Source organism: Kogia breviceps, chromosome 14 (genome assembly GCF_026419965.1).
Source record: "Kogia breviceps isolate mKogBre1 chromosome 14, mKogBre1 haplotype 1, whole genome shotgun sequence".
NCBI classification, from domain to species: Eukaryota; Metazoa; Chordata; class Mammalia; order Artiodactyla; family Physeteridae; genus Kogia; species Kogia breviceps.
In genome coordinates this window covers 26336854-26352809 of record NC_081323.1, presented here as the reverse complement: position 1 = coordinate 26352809, position 15956 = coordinate 26336854, and the positions used below count along the sequence as shown (strand labels likewise).

The window sequence follows — 15956 nt, the reverse complement described above, 5'->3', positions numbered from 1 at the left end:
GCGGGGCGGCGCTGGCCAAAGGCGCCGCCCCCCTGGCCGGCGCGGCGCCGGCAGTGCCCGGCGCGCCCACGCGGTGGCGCCGCCGGGCTGCTAGGCCGGTCTGGCCCACCCGTCTCGCTAGTGCGGCGGCGCGGGCGGGGGCCGGAAGTGCGGGCGTAGCTACAGCGCGGGTCCGGGTCGCGGTCGTGGGCGGGGGTCGGGCCTGCACCGGGGTCGGGCTGCAGGTCCCGGCGGCCAGCATGAAGCGGGACGTGCGCATCCTGCTGCTGGGCGAGGGTAGGTAGGCGCCTGGGTCGGGCCGGGGTCGAGCCTGGTCGGGGATCTTGGGGCCGGGGTGGGGAGAGGCGCCGCGACCTTGGCTGCCGCACTGACCGCGCCGCCCCGCGCAGCCCAGGTGGGGAAGACGTCGCTGATCCTGTCGCTGGTGGGCGAGGAGTTCCCTGAGGAGGTAAGGCCGAGCGCGCCCCCGCGCCCAAGAAGGGCCCAAGTCCGGGAGCCGCCGCCCTGCACCCTTCCCGGCTGTCCTCACGGCCGCGTCTGCCCCAGGTCCCCCCACGGGCGGAAGAGATCACCATTCCCGCGGACGTCACCCCAGAGAAGGTGCCCACCCACATCGTGGATTATTCAGGTAGAGAGGCCGCCCGCCCGCGCTTGTGCCCGGGAGCGGGCGTCTCCGGCAGGTCTGCAGTGGGGTCTTTTTTTTCCATCCAGAGGCTGAGCAGACAGTCGAGGAGCTTGAGGACGAGATTCACAAGGTAGAGTGGGTCCTGGGGAAGGGGGTCCTGGGCACGGGTGTCAGGGCTGAGGCCTTGGGGGTATGGCTGCCCTGGTTTGATCGGCTTCATTCTCTGAGGGATTGGATTAAGGTGCCCAGAGTGTTCGCAGCCTCGCTAATTCTGTTGTGACCTGTTAACACTGAGAGTCTTTGGGGTCCCTGTGATGCACTCTGCTGGGAGCCAGGAGAAAGGCCTATTCCTTCCTCCTGCATGTGTGGTTGGCCAGCCCACAGACCTCCGTGCCTAGCCTCTCCTCTTCTGGTGGACCCTGGGGAGCAGTCTCCAAGTCCTTGAAAGTGATTCCTTGGACAGCCCTGTGCCCAGGACCCCCATTCCCCAGTCCACTGTCCTGGGCCTCTGGGCTGCACCGGGTGTCATGACCAGGGCTGTGGGCTGCACAGCTAGCTCTCTGCTCTCCTCTGCATAGGAGGACCTGTGCCCAGAGCAAGCTTCTGGTGGGGGTGCTGCCCCTGCAGCATCTGCTGTGTCCTGGGGGTGCCGCTGGGCAAGGGTACAGGCCGCAGCCACTGTGTTGCCATCATCCCCCATCTTGTGCTGTTGTTCTCTGTCTGCTGTTACCCGTAGTGACCAGGGAGCGAAGGGCTGAGGCTGGGGCTGAGGAGTCAAGTTTAAGGGTGACTGTGTCCTGAGCCCTCAGGGGACTCGCTGATCAGAGCTACAGTGCTGGGGCCTGGCATCTACAGCAGAAGTGGGTAGGGAAGGGCTGGCCTGAGGTGTGGGTAGCCAACAGCCAGTGACTCGGCCTGAGAACAGCTGGAAGGATGGGCTTCCCCAGTCTCTGAGCCCTGTCCTGTCCAGCTTGTGAGTGGAGCAGAGAGCTTCAGATCCCACCATACAATCCCTCTCCCTGCCCCCAACAGGCAAACGTGGTGTGTGTGGTATATGACGTGTCTGAGGAGGCCACCATTGAGAAGGTGAGCGAGGGAACTTTCTGTCCATCCCAGCTTTCTGTCACTGGTGCCCAGCCTGGTCATCCACCTGTTCTCTGTTCTCTGCACACACCACAGGCAGATGCTCAGTTGACCCGGGTTGGCAACTTGTACCCGTGACTGGCCCCACTGGGGAGCTTCACGGAGCCACCCTGGCCAGGGCCCCCAAAGCTTCCCCCGAGTTCCCTTGACCCTGTCTCCTGCCGAGAGCGGGGACGGCCTTGCGTCTGAATCTCTTAGGCCTGAGGGAGGAGTTGCTGATCTCAGGCCTTTTGTGGGTGTTTCGGAACTGCTAGGATCAGATGAAGTCCTACCTGCCTGCTGCTCTTCTCCACTGGTCTTGTTGCCAGTGGTTGTGACTTTGGCTCTCAGTGGCCCTCAATCTCCCCCCTCTCTCCTCGAGCCATGTGAGAGTTCCACATGGGAGCTGTGGGCCGGGCAGGGCCCCATCCTCATGGCCAGGTCTTACCTTTCAGATCCGAACTAAATGGATCCCACTGGTGAATGGGGATACCAAGAGGGGGCCCAGGTAATAGGCAGGGCTCGGGGAAGGGGGCTGGGCCCCGCAAGCTCCCTGATCCCTGGTGACCGTGGGTCTTTCCCCCAGGGTCCCCATCATCCTGGTGGGCAACAAGTCGGACCTGCGGCCAGGGGGCTCCATGGAGGCTGTGCTGCCCATCATGAGCCAGTTCCCTGAGATCGAGACCTGTGTGGAGGTGAGCAGGCAGGGCCCCGGGGGTGCCAGGACCACAGAGGCAAGGACAGGGGGCCTCCCTGCCTCCATCTCTGAGTCTGTTCCCACATGTCCCAGTGCTCGGCGAAGAACCTGAAAAACATCTCAGAGCTGTTCTACTACGCACAGAAAGCCGTGCTACACCCCACGGCCCCCCTCTATGACCCTGAGGCCAAGCAGGTGGGCTGAAGGCAGCGGTGGGGAGGGCGAGCAGGAGGGAGCAGTGGGGGTGCTGAGCCACTGTCCCCACAGCTGATGCCCGAGTGCGCCCAGGCCCTCACACGCATCTTCAGGCTCTCAGACCAGGACATGGACCAGGTGCTCAGTGACCAGGAGCTCAACGCTTTCCAGGTGCGCTCCCTTCTGTCTCCTGGCGGTACCCACCCTCCCAGCAGCAGCCGCACCCCACGCCTCGGCTGCCCTTGTGACGGATGGAGAGGGCAGCTGGCTGACTAATGGTGACTTTCTCTCGGAAGCAGATGTCTTGCTTTGGGCACCCTCTTGCCCCGCAGGCCCTGGAGGACGTGAAGATGGTGGTGAGCAAGAATGTGGCAGGAGGTGTGCGGGATGACCGGCTGACCCTGGACGGTGAGGCCCGACACCCTGCCTACCTCAGGCGTGGGGTGTGGGGCAAGGCTGGCTGTGCCTGGTGTTACTTTCTTCTCTGCTTCTCCTGAGCAGGCTTCCTTTTCTTGAACACGCTCTTCATCCAGCGAGGCCGCCACGAGACCACGTGGACCATCCTGAGGCGCTTTGGCTATGGCGACTCGCTTGAGCTGACGGCCAACTACCTCTGCCCACCGTGAGTGGCGTTCGGGCTCAGGGCTCGCCTCCCATCTGTGTCGGATGGGGCCTGGGGCTCCTGGACCCTGTGCTGGGGGCCATCGGGTTATCTCTCCCTGGCGGGGGGACTCTCTGCCTGCCTGGATGGCCTGTGTTCGGAGGAGGTGCCCTGCGGAGCACAAGGAGATGTGCACAGCCCCACCCCCATCCCGGCACCCGCAGGCTCCGTGTGCCCCCCGGATGCAGCACCGAGCTCAACCACCGCGGCTACCAGTTTGTGCAGAGGATGTTCGAGAAGCATGACCAGGTGAGGGTGCTGGGCCCCACTGAGCCCCCCCTTGGCCTCCCACCCGCACACGTCACTGCAGCTCCTCTACCCACAGGACCGGGATGGCGCCCTCTCGCCAGCAGAGCTGCAGAGCCTCTTCAGCGTGTTTCCTGCTGCTCCCTGGGGCCCCCAGCTCCCTCGCACGGTCCGCACCGAGGCCGGTCGGTTGCCCCTGCACGGGTATCTCTGCCAGTGGACGTAAGTGCAGCCCTCACCCACTGAGACATGGCTTCACTCTCTGCCCTGCTGTAATGCCACATCCCCATTTCTCCCGTCCCGAAGTCTGGTGACCTACTTGGACGTCCAGCACTGTCTTGAGCACCTTGGCTACTTGGGCTTCCCCACCCTCTGCGAGCAGGATTCCCAGGCCCACGCCATCACAGGTGGGTGCCCGCTTTCACACCGGCTCCCAGCCAGTGCCTCCCCGGCAGCCCCTCCCTCATGTTCATCCTTGCCCCCTGCCCACAGTCACCCGGGAGAAGAGGCTGGACCAGGAGAAGGGACAAACGCAGAGAAACGTTTTCTTGTGCAAGGTGGTGGGGGCCCGCGGAGTGGGCAAGTCCTCCTTCCTGCAGGCTTTCCTCGGCCATGGCCTGGGGGTGAGTGTCCGTGTGTGCTGTGCGTGGACCTGGGGGGCAGGGGTTCTGTAAAGAGTCCGAGCAGTGAGCTTCAGGGCGTCCCTCCTCTGCACCAGGATGCTGGGGAGCCTGCTGGGGAGTCCTCTGCCTACACCATCGACACCGTGCAGGTCAACGGACAGGAGAAGTATCTGATCGTGAGTGCGGGGGTCCCCAGGGTAGGCCTAGAGCCTGCACGCTGAGGGAGCCGCCCAATGCAGCTGGGAGACCTAGCCTGTGCCCCTCTGAGGCCACCTTTTCTGTTCAGCTGTGTGAGGTGGGTGCAGACAGCCTCCTGACCGCCTCGGCCGACGCCACCTGTGACATCGCCTGCTTGATGTTTGACAGTAGCCACCCAAGGTCCTTCTCGCTGTGTGCCAGTGTCTACAAGGCAAGGTCCCGCCCACCCTGGGGGCCCTGCTGTGTAGCAGGGCTGTGGGCAGGTGTCCCCCAGCACACTCACATGGCCCTTCCCCCTGCAGCGCCACTACATGGACAGGCAGATTCCCTGCCTCTTCGTCTCCTCCAAGGCTGACTTGCCCGAAGGCGTCTTGCTGCCTGGTCTGTCACCGACTGAGTTCTGCCGTAGGCACCGGTTGCCCGCCCCTGCCCTGTTCTCTTGTGCCGGCCCAGCCGAGCCCCGTGCGGCCATCTTCACCCAGCTCGCCACCATGGCCGCCTTCCCGTGGGTACCAGGATCGAAGTCCCTGTGTGGGAGACCCCTCCCTGTCCCAGGAGAGTGGCACAGCTGTGGTGTCAGGACTGGAGTCAGTCAAGGTTGCAGGGTGGGCCTTGGTTCCCGTGCCGATGCCCAGGCGGGGCCCTCGGGGCCTGGCCTCACAGGCTGCCCTCTCGTCTGGGGGTCCTGCCATGCTGGGCACTGACATGGAACAGCTGAGTGGGGCTCTGGGACTTCGAAAGAGACGGAGGTGGGTGTACAGCAGCAAGACTCCCCTCTCTCCTGCAGACACCTTGTCCACGGGGAGCTGCACGCCACCTCCTTCTGGCTCCAGGTGGCGCTGGGGGCCGTCGGGGCTGCCGTTGCTGCCGTTCTCAGCTTCTCACTCTACAGGGTCCTGGTGAAGAGCCGATGAGGCCACAGACCCCGCAGTCTGATCTCAGGGTGCTGGTGTGGGGCCACTTGCTTGGGAGGGGATGGAGACCCTCTCAACTTTCCTCCTGAGGACAGTCCACCTGCTGCCCCACCCCTGCCTCAACCCCGAGGGTGGCCACGGCTCCCAGCAGCCTGTGTCCGGCCTTGCTGCAGGTGCCGGGCATGACCCTCTTCTGTGGGCATCGTGTGTTGGAGGGACCAGGAGGTGTGGGTGAGGAAGTCAGTGACCCCAGACCCGAATTCTCAGGGCTCCACTTCTCCTTCCTGGTCCCATGTGGCCAGAGGGTATGAAGGGGGTAAGAAGGCAGGGCCTTGGGCCAAAGGCAGGGGCGTGGAGGCAAGAAATGGCTGGATCATTGTGCACGCCCCCATCCCCCAATCTGAAGACAGGTCCAGGGCTGTGCCTCTCCCAGAAGATGTATGAGATTGGGTTTCCTGATTAAACTTCACTTGTGTCTTTTCCATATTGGGTCCTGCTTTCTGAGGATGACTTCTTGAATTAACTAAAACATGTCCTTGGTCTGGTTGTGGGCTGGGAATGTTACTCCTGACCCCCCACCCCCGCCTCCTCTCTGGGTCACCATCCTGAGGTCTCAGGCCAGGGTATGGCCCAGCTGCAGCCTCAGAGCCTTTAGGTCCATTGAGGTCCATGCTGGCCTGAGGGTTAGAGGCTGGAGGGGGCCTGATACCTGAGGACCCCCTGATGTGACCCCTCCCCACAGCCAGGTGTATCCAGTACCCAAACCTCAGCATCCTGTCAGGTTGGCTGAGGTGTGCTGAGGATCTGGGGTTCTGGGATGTGCTGAAATGTCTTGGTGTGTGAGGTGGCCCTGGTCTGGGGGAGCTGCCCTGTTTCTCACACCCCACCCAGAGGCCTCTGCCCCTCCCACTGGGCAGGAGACAGCCAGAGCTCCAGCCTAAGGACAAGGGGACAGAGAACCTTTCTCGGGCTGAGGAGGGGGCTCAGCTTGGAGTTTAGGTGCTCACTCTGGCGTGCATTCTGGGCGTGGAGCAGAGGCAGTATGTGGTGTGCTTGAGTGGAGGACCTTGGCCACACACAAGTACCCCCTCTGCTTCCTGTAATTAGTCATTCTTTTCAAGGCAGGCCTTTAGGCCAGGGCCCCTCCCCAAGCCCTGACAAGCTGTTTCTAGAGGCGGGGGAGCTGCCTCCTCGGCAGGGGATGCTCAGGCCTAACCCAGTAGGGGCTGGGGGGGTCACACCCTGAAGTTGTCTCAACCATCCCGCTGGCCCCCCAACTCCAGTGACCTGAGGACCCCTGGTGTAGTTCTTACTAAAGCTGGGCAGGGCAGGATGCTACTTCTAGCTGCTGCATCTGTCCTGAGGCTCAGCTGCACAGGCGTTCTGAGCGGTGCTGTCAGGGGTTGCTATGGTTACACATTCCCCTAGCCTGTCACCTTCCTTATTGTAGGGGGTCTACTGTCCTCCCTGGGAAGTAGGGCTCCTCGCCATCCCAGCTGGGGCCTTGTCCATTGGGGGCTCTGCCCACCCCCATGTCCATGGGTTAGTTTAGCACTCTGGCCACAGGAGTAGTCAGGAACCTCCAGCCCAAGTTGTGTTGGTCCCCACCCACTGAGCAGGGCCTGCTGCAGGGACCTCCTTCAACCCTGCTAGTTGCCCTGTTGGCTTCAGTGCTCGCCGCTGGGGCCGTGGAGCCTTGTTGCCAGGACGGTTAAGCATGTCTGGCAGGGAGGGAGGTGCCTTCACGGAGCCCGGCGGGGGGAGTCCCCAGCAGTGGGTTGTTCCCTGAAGCCTTCCCCGAGGAGGTGGTATCGGCGCTGAGGCCCAGCCCGGGGCAAAGGGGTGTGCGCAGAAGGAGCTTGCGTGCCGCGCGTGACTCAGTTTCCCGACTGCTGCCCCGCGGGACGAACAGCTGCAGCCCGGGTGGGGGTGGGGGCGCTGGCACTGGAGCCAAGCGCCCCGCGCCGTTCCTACCCGGGCACGTCCGCGTGCGGGGCGCGCGCGTGTCCTGACCGCGAGTGGCTGGGCTGGCAGCGGCGGCGTGTGCGGCGGGGGCAGGCGGCTCCGTGACGCGGCGCCGAGCGGAGTGGGCGGAGCCGGAGGGCCGGGGCGGAGCGGAGTAGTCCGCAGAGAAGCCCCTCCCGGCCGCGGCCGCCGACCCCGGCCCCCGGCCCCCGGCCCCCGGCCCGGCCTGGCTCTATGGACAGGAGCTCGCTGCTGCAGCTTATCCAGGAGCAGGTGCGTGGAGAGGTGGGGGGCGCCGGCACCGCCCCCGTTGCCGGCCCTCCGCCCTTGGGTGGGCCGGGGGGACGGAGCTCTGAGACCCTCAGCGCAGCCCCTTCCCTGCACGACCTTGGCCCCCTGCATGAGACCCCAGGAAAGGGCGAGCCACACTAGGGCGCTTGGGGAGGGGCAAGAGAGTTGGTGATTGCCCTCAGACCTTGGCCCTACCCTTCCAGGATGGGCAAGGCAGAAATGAGGTGGGGAGACCGCTGGAGAGCTAGCGGGGCTGGAGACTGGGTACCTAGGTACTGGTGCCTACAGCTAGCTCCTGGGACCATGTGGGCACAGGGGCCTGGACCCAGGGTGCTCGGAGCCTGCCTCTCATGCCTGATGTGGCTCAGCCCTGTGGTCGTGGGGCCCAGCCCACCCTCAGACCTTGGCCGCTGGCCCCCCGACCCCAGCAGCTGGACCCTGAGAACACTGGCTTCATCGGTGCGGACACCTTCGCTGGCCTGGTGCACCGCCATGAGCTGCCCCTGGACCCGGCCAAACTGGACATGCTGGTGGCCCTGGCCCAGAGCAACGAGCGGGGCCAGGTCTGCTACCAGGAGCTGGTGGACCTGGTCAGTGCCACAGTGGGTGGGCAGCTGGGGTGTGGGCGCAGTGCCCTGGTTGGAGTGGGTTGGGCAGGTGGCCCCTCCTCCCTGCCCTTCCCATCGGGGAGGGCTATAGCCATGGGGCAGGGCCTCAGACCCTGTGATGAGCTGGGTGGACCACTCAGGAGGGGCGGCCATGGGGGGAGTATGGTGGCCTATGCCTAGGCCCCGCCCCCCAGATCAGCAGCAAGCGCTCAAGCAGCTTCAAGCGGGCCATCACCAATGGACAGCGGGCACTGCCCCAGGACGGGCTGCTGGACGAGCCAGGCCTGGGTGTCTACAAGCGGTTCGTGCGCTACGTGGCCTACGAGATCCTGCCCCGGGAGGTGGACCGCCACTGGTACTTCTACCGGCACCGCAGCTGCCCACCCCCCGTGTTCATGGCTTCGGTTACCCTTGCCCAGGTGGGCCTGCCCGTCCACCACCCACCACCCCAGGAGCCTCCCTCATTCCTGGTCTTGCCTGGCTCCAACGCTTCTCCCTCCCAGATCATCGTGTTCCTGTGCTACGGTGCCCGTCTCAACAAGTGGGTGCTGCAGACCTACCACCCCGAGTACATGAAAAGCCCCCTCATATACCACCCTGGCCACCGTGCTCGGGCCTGGCGCTTTCTCACCTACATGTTCATGCATGTTGGGTGAGTGGGCCCACCTCTGGCACCCCTCAGATTGGATCGGGAGGGCTCAGCCTCTCGAGGTGGGGGCAGGGGGCTGGTAGCCCCCTGGCGGACCCCACCCTTCACACCCATTTGCCCCATATGGCTAGGCTGGAGCAGCTGGGATTCAACGCACTCCTGCAGCTGATGATCGGGGTGCCCCTGGAGATGGTGCATGGCCTGCTCCGCATCAGCCTGCTCTACCTGGCTGGTGTGCTGGCAGGTGAGGCAGGTGTGTGCGCCCTGGCCACCTCACCGGTGGGCCTCACCCTCACGGCTCTCCCCTTGCTCACACAGGCTCCCTGACCGTCTCCATTACTGACATGCGGGCCCCTGTGGTGGGGGGCTCCGGCGGGGTCTACGCCCTGTGCTCTGCACACCTGGCCAATGTCGTCATGGTAACGGGGCAGCCCCTGTGGCGGGGTGCGGGGAGGGGCCTATAAGGCCTCCCTCACAGCCTTTTTTATTCACACCCCATCAGAACTGGGCTGGGATGAGATGTCCCTACAAGCTGCTGAGGATGGTGCTGGCCCTGGTGTGCAGTAAGTAGGGAGCCAGGGTGGAGGGGTCTCAGCCTATGGCTAGGGTGCCTCTCACCTGCTGCCTCTCTCTGTAGTGAGCTCCGAGGTGGGCCGGGCCGTGTGGCTGCGCTTCTCCCCGCCACTGCCTGCCTCGGGCCCACAGCCCAGCTTCATGGCACACCTGGCGGGCGCGGTGGTGGGTGTCAGCATGGGCCTGACCATCCTGCGCAGCTATGAGGAGCGCCTGCGAGACCAGTGTGGCTGGTGGGTGGTGCTGCTTGCCTATGGCACCTTCCTGCTCTTCGCCATCTTCTGGAACATCTTTGCCTACGACCTGCTGGGTGCCCACATTCCCCCGCCGCCCTGACGAGTTCCCAGGGCCACACCAGCCAGGGTGCAGCATCCGTGGGCCAGCCACTAGGGAGGCCTGCATGTTTGTTCTCTGTGAGTGTATGTCTTGAGGCTGCTTCTTCCTGATGGGTGCAGGTGGCCCCTGTGGCCCACTGATTCCAGGCCAAGCCTTATACCAGCCCTGGCCGCCCCCTCCCAGGCCTGGAGGGATAGGACTGCTGGACTGGGCTGAGTGATGGAGGTCCCCAAGGGTGGCCCCAGAGGAGACCCTGCCCTGGCCTCTCCCATGAGACTTGCAGTCTGAGCCTTTTTGGAGAATGAATAAATATTTTACACAGCACCAGGTGGGTGTACTGGGGCACTGCGGGCTGGGCTGGTCTCCGCCCAACTCACTGATCAAACTGTGAGGGTCCTTCCCTCCACACAAGCAGCAGCCTGGGCTTCACCCTTGCTTTTCTGCACCCAGCATGAGGTGTCTCTGTATGGGAGATGGGAGCCCCTGGGAAGGGTCATGGGCCTCATAGTCAGGTTTGAGTTCAGCAAGCATTTATTGAGCTCCTACAGCAGCCAGCCCCCTGTCCAAAGACTTGTGGCCTGAGATCACAGGGTAGGTGTGCAAGCCCTGGGCCACAGCCAAGTCAGTAGGCCTGGGTCCTGTGCTTCTTGGCTAGCCTGGTGTCCTCAGGGGTGGCCAGGCTGGGACCGAGGTTAGGCAGCAGGTCAGGGCACAGCTTCTGCCCTACAGCCCAAATCCACAGTGCTGTCTCCACACGGTGAGGGGTCCACTGCCTGAGGCACTGCCTGGGGAGGGGCAGAGGGAGTCTGGGGCTCAAAGGCACCAGTCACCCTACCCTGCTGGATAACTCTGCACATCACCCTCACCAGAGTCCCTGGATGCCCTCCTTGGCCGCCAACAGACTACACCTTGGCTCAGGGCTGTGGCACACTCCTGCACCCGGCCCAGGTAGAGCAGGTAGTGCTTCAGGGTGCCCTGTAGGGCTGGCAGACCGGGCACTGCGGCCACTGCCTCCTCAGACATGAAGGCTGCTACCTCGAGAGCTCTGGAAGCCAGGACTGCTGCGGGAAGTAAATGGACAGCACTCAGCCCCACCTTGGCGTGGGGCTGCCATTCCCAACAACTCTCGGTGTCATGTATCTGGCTATCTGGCCATTTCACAGATAAGGCCACTAACACGCCAGGTCCCGCCCACGACCTCGCCGGGGGGACGCCCAGCTCTCCCTACTAACGCGAGGTGATAGTCGGGCCCACGCCCCGGAGGGCGCACAATTCCGTGACCGCTGCGTTAACATCTGGCAGGAGACGGAAGGCGGCGGCCGAGCGTTGCACCACCAGCTCCGGGGAGTCGGCGGTCACGAGCTGCTGCAGGCGCGGCCGAAAGCGGCCCCCCGGTGGCCAGGTCGGGTCTGGGGTCATGGCTGGTGGACCTCGCTAGGGGGTTCCGGGGGGGCCCCGGGCCCGGGCCCCGCCCCCGCCCCCGCCCCCGCCCCAAAGCGTGAGGGCCCGCCCCCAGGAGGGAGCCACGCCCACGGCGCTACGTCCCGCCCCGGAAGGCTCCGTCCCCCACGTGGGAAGCTCCTCACCATCAGTTTCCACGCCAGCAGTTGCTCTAGCTCGTCGCGTGTCACGTGCTTCTCCGCCCGGCCCTCGATGGCCGCGGGCAACTCTCGATACCTAGGAAAGGGCGGTGACGGGGAATCCGAGCCACGGGGGTCGGCGAGCCCGCCTGATGTCCCCACTGCCCTACCATCGCTCCAGGGTTTTCCAGCCGCCATTGGGGGCTCGCGCGCGCCTGCAGCACTTCCCCGTGGCACCCCAGGACGGCGGCCCAGCTGCTGGGGTCCTCACAACCCCAGAGCCCGTGGGCAGCTGCCATCCCCACGCGCCTGGGCGGAGCCTCGGGGGCGGGGCGTCGGAGCGCCCCAGCAGGCTCCAGCCCCTACGACCTCGGCGCTTCTCAGCCCTCAGACGCCGCGCGTCGCGTCTCCGCGAGCGCATGCTCCCCCGCCTGCCGCGCCCCCGCCTCCGCCTCGCGTCTGGTGCACGCGCGGCCCCGCCCGCCTGCGGACCATCCTTCCCGCTGACCCCGCCCACCTGCACGGCCGGAAGTTCCGGTGGCGGAACGCTGGACCGGGCCCGAGCGGATCGCGGGCTCCGGCTGCGGGCGTAGGGCGGGCCCGCCGCGGAGCCTGGGAGCGGAGCCCAGGCCGTGCCGCGCGGCGCCATGAAGGGCAAGGAGGAGAAGGAGGGCGGCGCGCGGCTGAGCGCCGGCGGCGGCAGCCCGGAAAAGAGCCCGAGCGCGCAGGAGCTCAAGGAGCAGGGCAACCGGCTCTTCGTGGGCCGCAAGTACCCGGAGGCGGCGGCCTGCTATGGCCGCGCCATCGTGAGTGCGCCCGCCCCGCGGGAGGGGGCCGGCGTCCGAGCCAGGGGAGGGGCCGGACTGCTGCTTCGCCTCCGCGTCCTCCCTGGAGCCCCTGTCTGGCCGCCCCCGCCCAACTTTCGGAGGGAGGTGGTGCTTGGGCTCTGATAACTCAGTGATGATCTTGTTCCAAAGGGGCCAAGGCCACGGCTCCCGAGCCAGTGCTGGTTGCCACAGAACTGTGGCGGGTGGGAGCTTCAGAGTGCTTGAGGCCCACTCGGCTGGGGGCCAGGGACCCTTGCCCCTTGAGGAGTTCAAGCCCAAAGCTGGTGATTTCCACAGATCTGGAAAAGCTCCCTTCACAAGACTCATTGGAGTCCAGAGGGTGGGCTCAAGTAGGCTCCACCCTCCCTCAGAACCCAGAGGCTTGGAAGCTGAGAAACCTGTAGTGTCTTGATTCTAGGTATGGGCTTCAAGCTGGGACAGAGGGGTAGGCTGAGCTCACTCCCTCACGCTGGCTGGTCTGCTCTTGTTCTCCAGACCCGAAATCCCTTGGTGGCGGTGTATTACACCAACCGGGCATTGTGCTACCTGAAGATGCAGCAGCATGAGCAAGCCCTGGCTGACTGCCGGCGCGCCCTGGAGCTGGACGGGCAGTCTGTGAAGGCACACTTCTTCCTGGGGCAATGCCAGTTGGAGATGGAGAGCTATGATGAGGCTATTGCCAACCTGCAGCGAGGTGGGCTTACAGGCTGGCTGGTGCCAGGGTGCCTGGGACCAGGCGGGTGGACTGGCTGGAGGTTTATCCAAATCCTCTATTCCTCCAGCCTACAACCTGGCCAAGGAGCAGCGGCTCAACTTTGGGGACGACATCCCCAGTGCTCTGCGCATCGCGAAGAAGAAGCGCTGGAACAGCATTGAGGAGCGGCGCATCCACCAGGAGAACGAGCTGCACTCTTACCTCACACAGCTCATTGTGGCCGAGCGTGAGAGGTGGGCTGTGGTGATGACAGGCGCCCCCCGGAAGTCACCACTTTTAGGTTAACTCTGAGTCGTGAACACAATCATTTATTGAAGGCCAGCTCTGGCATGCAGGAGATGGAGGGGAATGAGGCCTGAATGAGCCTAAGATTGGAGTGGAGTCTGACATCCTGGCCAGACCCATCTCTGATCAGCTTTTGGTCAACCTCCAGGGAGCTGGAAGAGTGTCAGCGGAACCATGAGGGTGATGAGGACGATGGCCACCTCCGGGCCCAGCAGGCCTGCATTGAGGCCAAGCATGTGAGGGTGCCCCAGCCCAAGTGTGGGTCCTGTGTGTATTTGCATGCGTGTGACGGACGTGAGGTGCCCCTGGCTCCTGCTGGGTCTGTGTGTCTCGGTGCCTGGGGAAGGGAGATGGGGTGTCAGGCCCACATATAGCTGCTTGGTTCTTTGCAGGACAAGTACTTGGCAGACATGGATGAGCTTTTCTCCCAGGTAGACGAGAAAAGAAAGGTGAGCTGTCTGTCTTCTGGGGTCTGTGGGTAGCAGGAGTCAGAGCAGTGCCCCTTCCCAGCCCCTGACCTGACACTGTGTGCTGCAGAAGCGAGATATACCCGACTACCTGTGTGGCAAGATCAGCTTTGAGCTGATGCGGGAACCCTGTATCACACCCAGTGGTATCACCTACGACCGCAAGGACATTGAGGAGCACCTGCAGGTGAGGGCCCATGGGAGTTGGGAGCAGGACCCACACCCACTGAGCACCTCCTAATTCTGATTCTGTTGTCACTGCAGCGTGTGGGCCATTTTGACCCTGTGACTCGGAGCCCCCTGACGCAGGAACAGCTCATTCCCAACCTGGCCATGAAAGAGGTCATTGACGCGTTCATCTCCGAGAATGGCTGGGTGGAGGACTACTGAGGCAGGGCGGGTGTGGGAGCCACTCACCCGCCTTGCCCAGTACCCTGGCTCAGGAGGGCCTTGGGCAGTAGTCTCTAGCCACTGTACATAGTTTGTGTCCCTAGATCCCTGTCCTGGTGTCCCCAAGCCCACCCCCATCAGTTCTGCTGGGTCATGAGCCTCCCCCATCCCCCTTCTGGGCCAGAAACAGCGGGTGAGAGTAGGCTGGGCTGAGGCTGCCACTGCCACCTCTGTCCCTGTAATAAAATCTGTGAGCACTATAGGGGCATGTGCTGGTGTGCGACGGGCTCCCCAGCCATCCCCTTTGGCTAGCTGAGAAAGGTAGAGATGAAGACGCTGGTGTCGAGGTTGAGTGTGGCGTGCCACCATCGGTCAGGGAAATACAGCACCTGGGAGTGGGGGCGACACAGGGATTGGTTGGGGGCCCTTGGCCCAGCCCAGGCTGGCCCGTCTGCCAGCCACTGACCTCACCAGCATGGATGGTGCATTCCAGGGGCCGTGCAGATAGTGCCAGGGCCGGGTATGTGTCCCGGAGCCAGGCCAGTGTGGTCTTGTTGGGGTGGAATTCAGGTGTCTTCGCAGGAGGGTACAGGAACCAGCGCTGAGGGTGGGAGCAGCAAGGTCACTCTTTGTGCTATGGTCAGTGAACCCAAAATCTCAGCCCCACCCTGTGCTGACCTTTCGGCCATAGATCACCTCTGAGAACCCGGGCCCGTGCCAGTGGAAGGGCACCCCAGAGCCGGCACCTGTGTGGTGAGTTATGAGCAGCTGGTTACCAAGCCTAATCCTCCCCCACCCAGTTCCCAAGTCCCCTGGTCCTGCAGGGCACCCACCTGCAATTCCAAAGCTATAAGCAGGAATGGTACCTAGCAGGCTGAATGGAGGTGGAGAATAGTGCCTAAAGAGTGATGCCCATTCCGTGAAGTTATTGTCCCCAAAGAAGTACAGGGTGTCTGACAGCAGAAAACACAGGAGGATGCAGGGATCTTGGCACCTAGGTACTCCTAAGTCACCCCACCCCCCACCCCATGGCCACCCATCTGGCTCACCATTGCCCATGGAGAAGGGGTCCTGGGGGTGCAGCATCTGCTCCACATACTCCTGAAAGGGCAGGTCCACTGCAGTTTGAAAGGGGTTGGTCAGGACTGGTTGGTGCTGCCTTCAGGATGCTGGCAAGCAGGCTGGGCTGCAGGGTGGGGCAGCTCACCTTTCTGGTAGGAGTAGGTGTTGGCAGTACTCAACCGGACCACGCTGTCCCCAAACAAGGCCAGAAGCCTTTGACGGGAGCACAGGTCCCGGAACCTCTGCGGGGGCAGAGAAAGTACTCAGGGGCCAAGCTCAGCACGGGCAAGTGGTGGTCGCGAGGAGCGTGAGCACTCACCGAGTTGTCAGTGAGCCCCTGCAGAATGACAGGTCTGGAAAAGGCATAACTAGAAGAAAAGGCGGAATCACGGCCTCAGTCTGACCCGCGCCCATCCTCCGCCCCCGCCCACACGCACTCGCACGAGCTCAAGGGGAAGCGGACTAAGGAGGTCCGGGAGGACGGGCCAGCGACCAGTGCGCGGCCTCAGCGGTGCAGGGTGACGGAGCCACAGGGTTTTCGGGCGTGGGAGGTGTGGCCACACAAGAGGACGCAGTTACCGCTGCACGAACTCGGCGTAGCTGAGGTCGGCCCGGCGCTCTACGGTGCAGCGTTCCTCCTCTGCCACGGCCGCCGGTGTCCCCAGCCCGGGCCGCCGCCTGCCGACACGGCTGGTCAGTGCCCTTGGCCGCCCCGCCGCGCGCCCCGCTCCGCCCTGCCGCCCGGCACTGCTCACCACCCTCCGTCGCCTGCCTCCCGGAGACTCCGGGCCGGAACCGCCAGCGTCCAGAGCACGAGCAACAGGAGTAGCCGCACCCCCAACGCCATAGCCCGCCGCTGCGAGGCATGCCGGGAGCTTCGTCGTCGTGGCAACAGGCCGGCTCCCGGAAGCGGCTTCCTTTGGCCCG

At 64.1% G+C, this 15956-nt stretch overlaps 4 protein-coding genes and 1 pseudogene across 27 annotated transcripts; 3 read left to right on the top strand and 2 right to left on the bottom strand.

Annotated features, from left to right (window-relative positions):
* Window positions 1-49: 49 nt before the first annotated feature.
* RHOT2 (ras homolog family member T2) lies at window positions 50-5765 on the top strand. Of its 15 annotated transcripts, none has more exons than XM_059037376.2 (19): window positions 50-276; window positions 390-448; window positions 547-628; window positions 712-755; window positions 1658-1711; window positions 2203-2255; window positions 2334-2442; window positions 2538-2639; window positions 2712-2810; window positions 2939-3047; window positions 3141-3261; window positions 3465-3549; window positions 3626-3768; window positions 3853-3953; window positions 4039-4169; window positions 4265-4345; window positions 4456-4578; window positions 4670-4872; window positions 5155-5765. In XM_059037376.2, exons 1-19 carry the CDS (start codon window positions 240-242, stop codon window positions 5279-5281), a joined length of 1863 nt encoding a protein of 620 aa, XP_058893359.1. In that variant the 5' UTR covers window positions 50-239; the 3' UTR covers window positions 5282-5765. The 15 variants fall into 15 exon arrangements, with proteins under 15 accessions (XP_058893359.1, XP_066869061.1, XP_066869059.1 ...); XM_067012960.1 differs by having other exon boundaries at window positions 53-276; window positions 395-448; window positions 2972-3047; XM_067012958.1 differs by having other exon boundaries at window positions 53-276; window positions 395-448.
* A 1617-nt stretch (window positions 5766-7382) lies between these two features.
* Window positions 7383-10027, top strand: RHBDL1 (rhomboid like 1). 5 transcript variants are annotated; one of them, XM_059037105.2, is made up of 8 exons: window positions 7383-7519; window positions 7969-8127; window positions 8340-8564; window positions 8649-8797; window positions 8926-9038; window positions 9113-9213; window positions 9297-9357; window positions 9432-10027. In XM_059037105.2, exons 1-8 carry the CDS (start codon window positions 7481-7483, stop codon window positions 9701-9703), a joined length of 1119 nt encoding a protein of 372 aa, XP_058893088.1. In that variant the 5' UTR covers window positions 7383-7480; the 3' UTR covers window positions 9704-10027. The 5 variants fall into 5 exon arrangements, with proteins under 5 accessions (XP_058893088.1, XP_066869068.1, XP_058893087.1 ...); XM_067012967.1 differs by having other exon boundaries at window positions 7966-8127; window positions 8391-8564; XM_059037104.2 differs by having other exon boundaries at window positions 7966-8127.
* A 216-nt stretch (window positions 10028-10243) lies between these two features.
* LOC131740918 (uncharacterized) lies at window positions 10244-11682 on the bottom strand (annotated as a pseudogene).
* STUB1 (STIP1 homology and U-box containing protein 1) lies at window positions 11338-14227 on the top strand. Its single transcript, XM_059037305.2, has 7 exons — window positions 11338-12089; window positions 12606-12804; window positions 12893-13058; window positions 13259-13346; window positions 13503-13559; window positions 13648-13764; window positions 13842-14227. The coding sequence occupies exons 1-7, from the start codon at window positions 11931-11933 to the stop codon at window positions 13965-13967; spliced, it is 912 nt and encodes a 303-aa protein (XP_058893288.1). The 5' UTR covers window positions 11338-11930; the 3' UTR covers window positions 13968-14227.
* Window positions 13118-15927, bottom strand: JMJD8 (jumonji domain containing 8). 6 transcript variants are annotated; one of them, XM_059037310.2, is made up of 9 exons: window positions 15785-15927; window positions 15609-15707; window positions 15349-15397; window positions 15175-15271; window positions 15017-15085; window positions 14801-14920; window positions 14646-14713; window positions 14439-14568; window positions 13118-14356 (listed from the first exon to the last, which is right to left on the bottom strand). In XM_059037310.2, the coding sequence occupies exons 1-9, from the start codon at window positions 15874-15876 to the stop codon at window positions 14340-14342; spliced, it is 741 nt and encodes a 246-aa protein (XP_058893293.1). In that variant the 5' UTR covers window positions 15877-15927; the 3' UTR covers window positions 13118-14339. The 6 variants fall into 6 exon arrangements, with proteins under 6 accessions (XP_058893293.1, XP_058893290.1, XP_058893289.1 ...); XM_059037307.2 differs by having other exon boundaries at window positions 14434-14568; window positions 14664-14713; window positions 15785-15926; XM_059037306.2 differs by having other exon boundaries at window positions 14434-14568; window positions 15785-15925.
* Window positions 15928-15956: the final 29 nt, after the last annotated feature.

Bases quoted from the DNA above. Each gene is read 5' to 3' on its own strand.
- JMJD8 (XM_059037306.2), bottom strand. From the start codon at position 15,876: ATGGCGTTGGGGGTGCGGCTACTCCTGTTGCTCGTGCTCTGGACGCTG. The intron at 15,708-15,784 runs GTGAGCAGTGCC...CCGTGTCGGCAG, and splicing joins GAGGCAGGCGACGGAGGGTG to GCGGCGGCCCGGGCTGGGGA. The intron at 15,272-15,348 runs GTGAGTGCTCAC...CTGCCCCCGCAG, and splicing joins AGGGGCTCACTGACAACTCG to AGGTTCCGGGACCTGTGCTC.
- RHBDL1 (XM_059037104.2), top strand. From the start codon at position 7,481: ATGGACAGGAGCTCGCTGCTGCAGCTTATCCAGGAGCAG. The intron at 8,128-8,339 runs GTCAGTGCCACA...CCCGCCCCCCAG, and splicing joins ACCAGGAGCTGGTGGACCTG to ATCAGCAGCAAGCGCTCAAG. The intron at 9,039-9,112 runs GTGAGGCAGGTG...TTGCTCACACAG, and splicing joins CCTGGCTGGTGTGCTGGCAG to GCTCCCTGACCGTCTCCATT.
- STUB1 (XM_059037305.2), top strand. From the start codon at position 11,931: ATGAAGGGCAAGGAGGAGAAGGAGGGCGGCGCGCGGCTGAGCGCCGGC. The intron at 12,090-12,605 runs GTGAGTGCGCCC...CTTGTTCTCCAG, and splicing joins CCTGCTATGGCCGCGCCATC to ACCCGAAATCCCTTGGTGGC. The intron at 13,059-13,258 runs GTGGGCTGTGGT...GTCAACCTCCAG, and splicing joins ATTGTGGCCGAGCGTGAGAG to GGAGCTGGAAGAGTGTCAGC.
- RHOT2 (XM_059037375.2), top strand. From the start codon at position 240: ATGAAGCGGGACGTGCGCATCCTGCTGCTGGGCGAGG. The intron at 1,712-2,202 runs GTGAGCGAGGGA...CTTACCTTTCAG, and splicing joins AGGAGGCCACCATTGAGAAG to ATCCGAACTAAATGGATCCC. The intron at 3,262-3,464 runs GTGAGTGGCGTT...CGGCACCCGCAG, and splicing joins GCCAACTACCTCTGCCCACC to GCTCCGTGTGCCCCCCGGAT.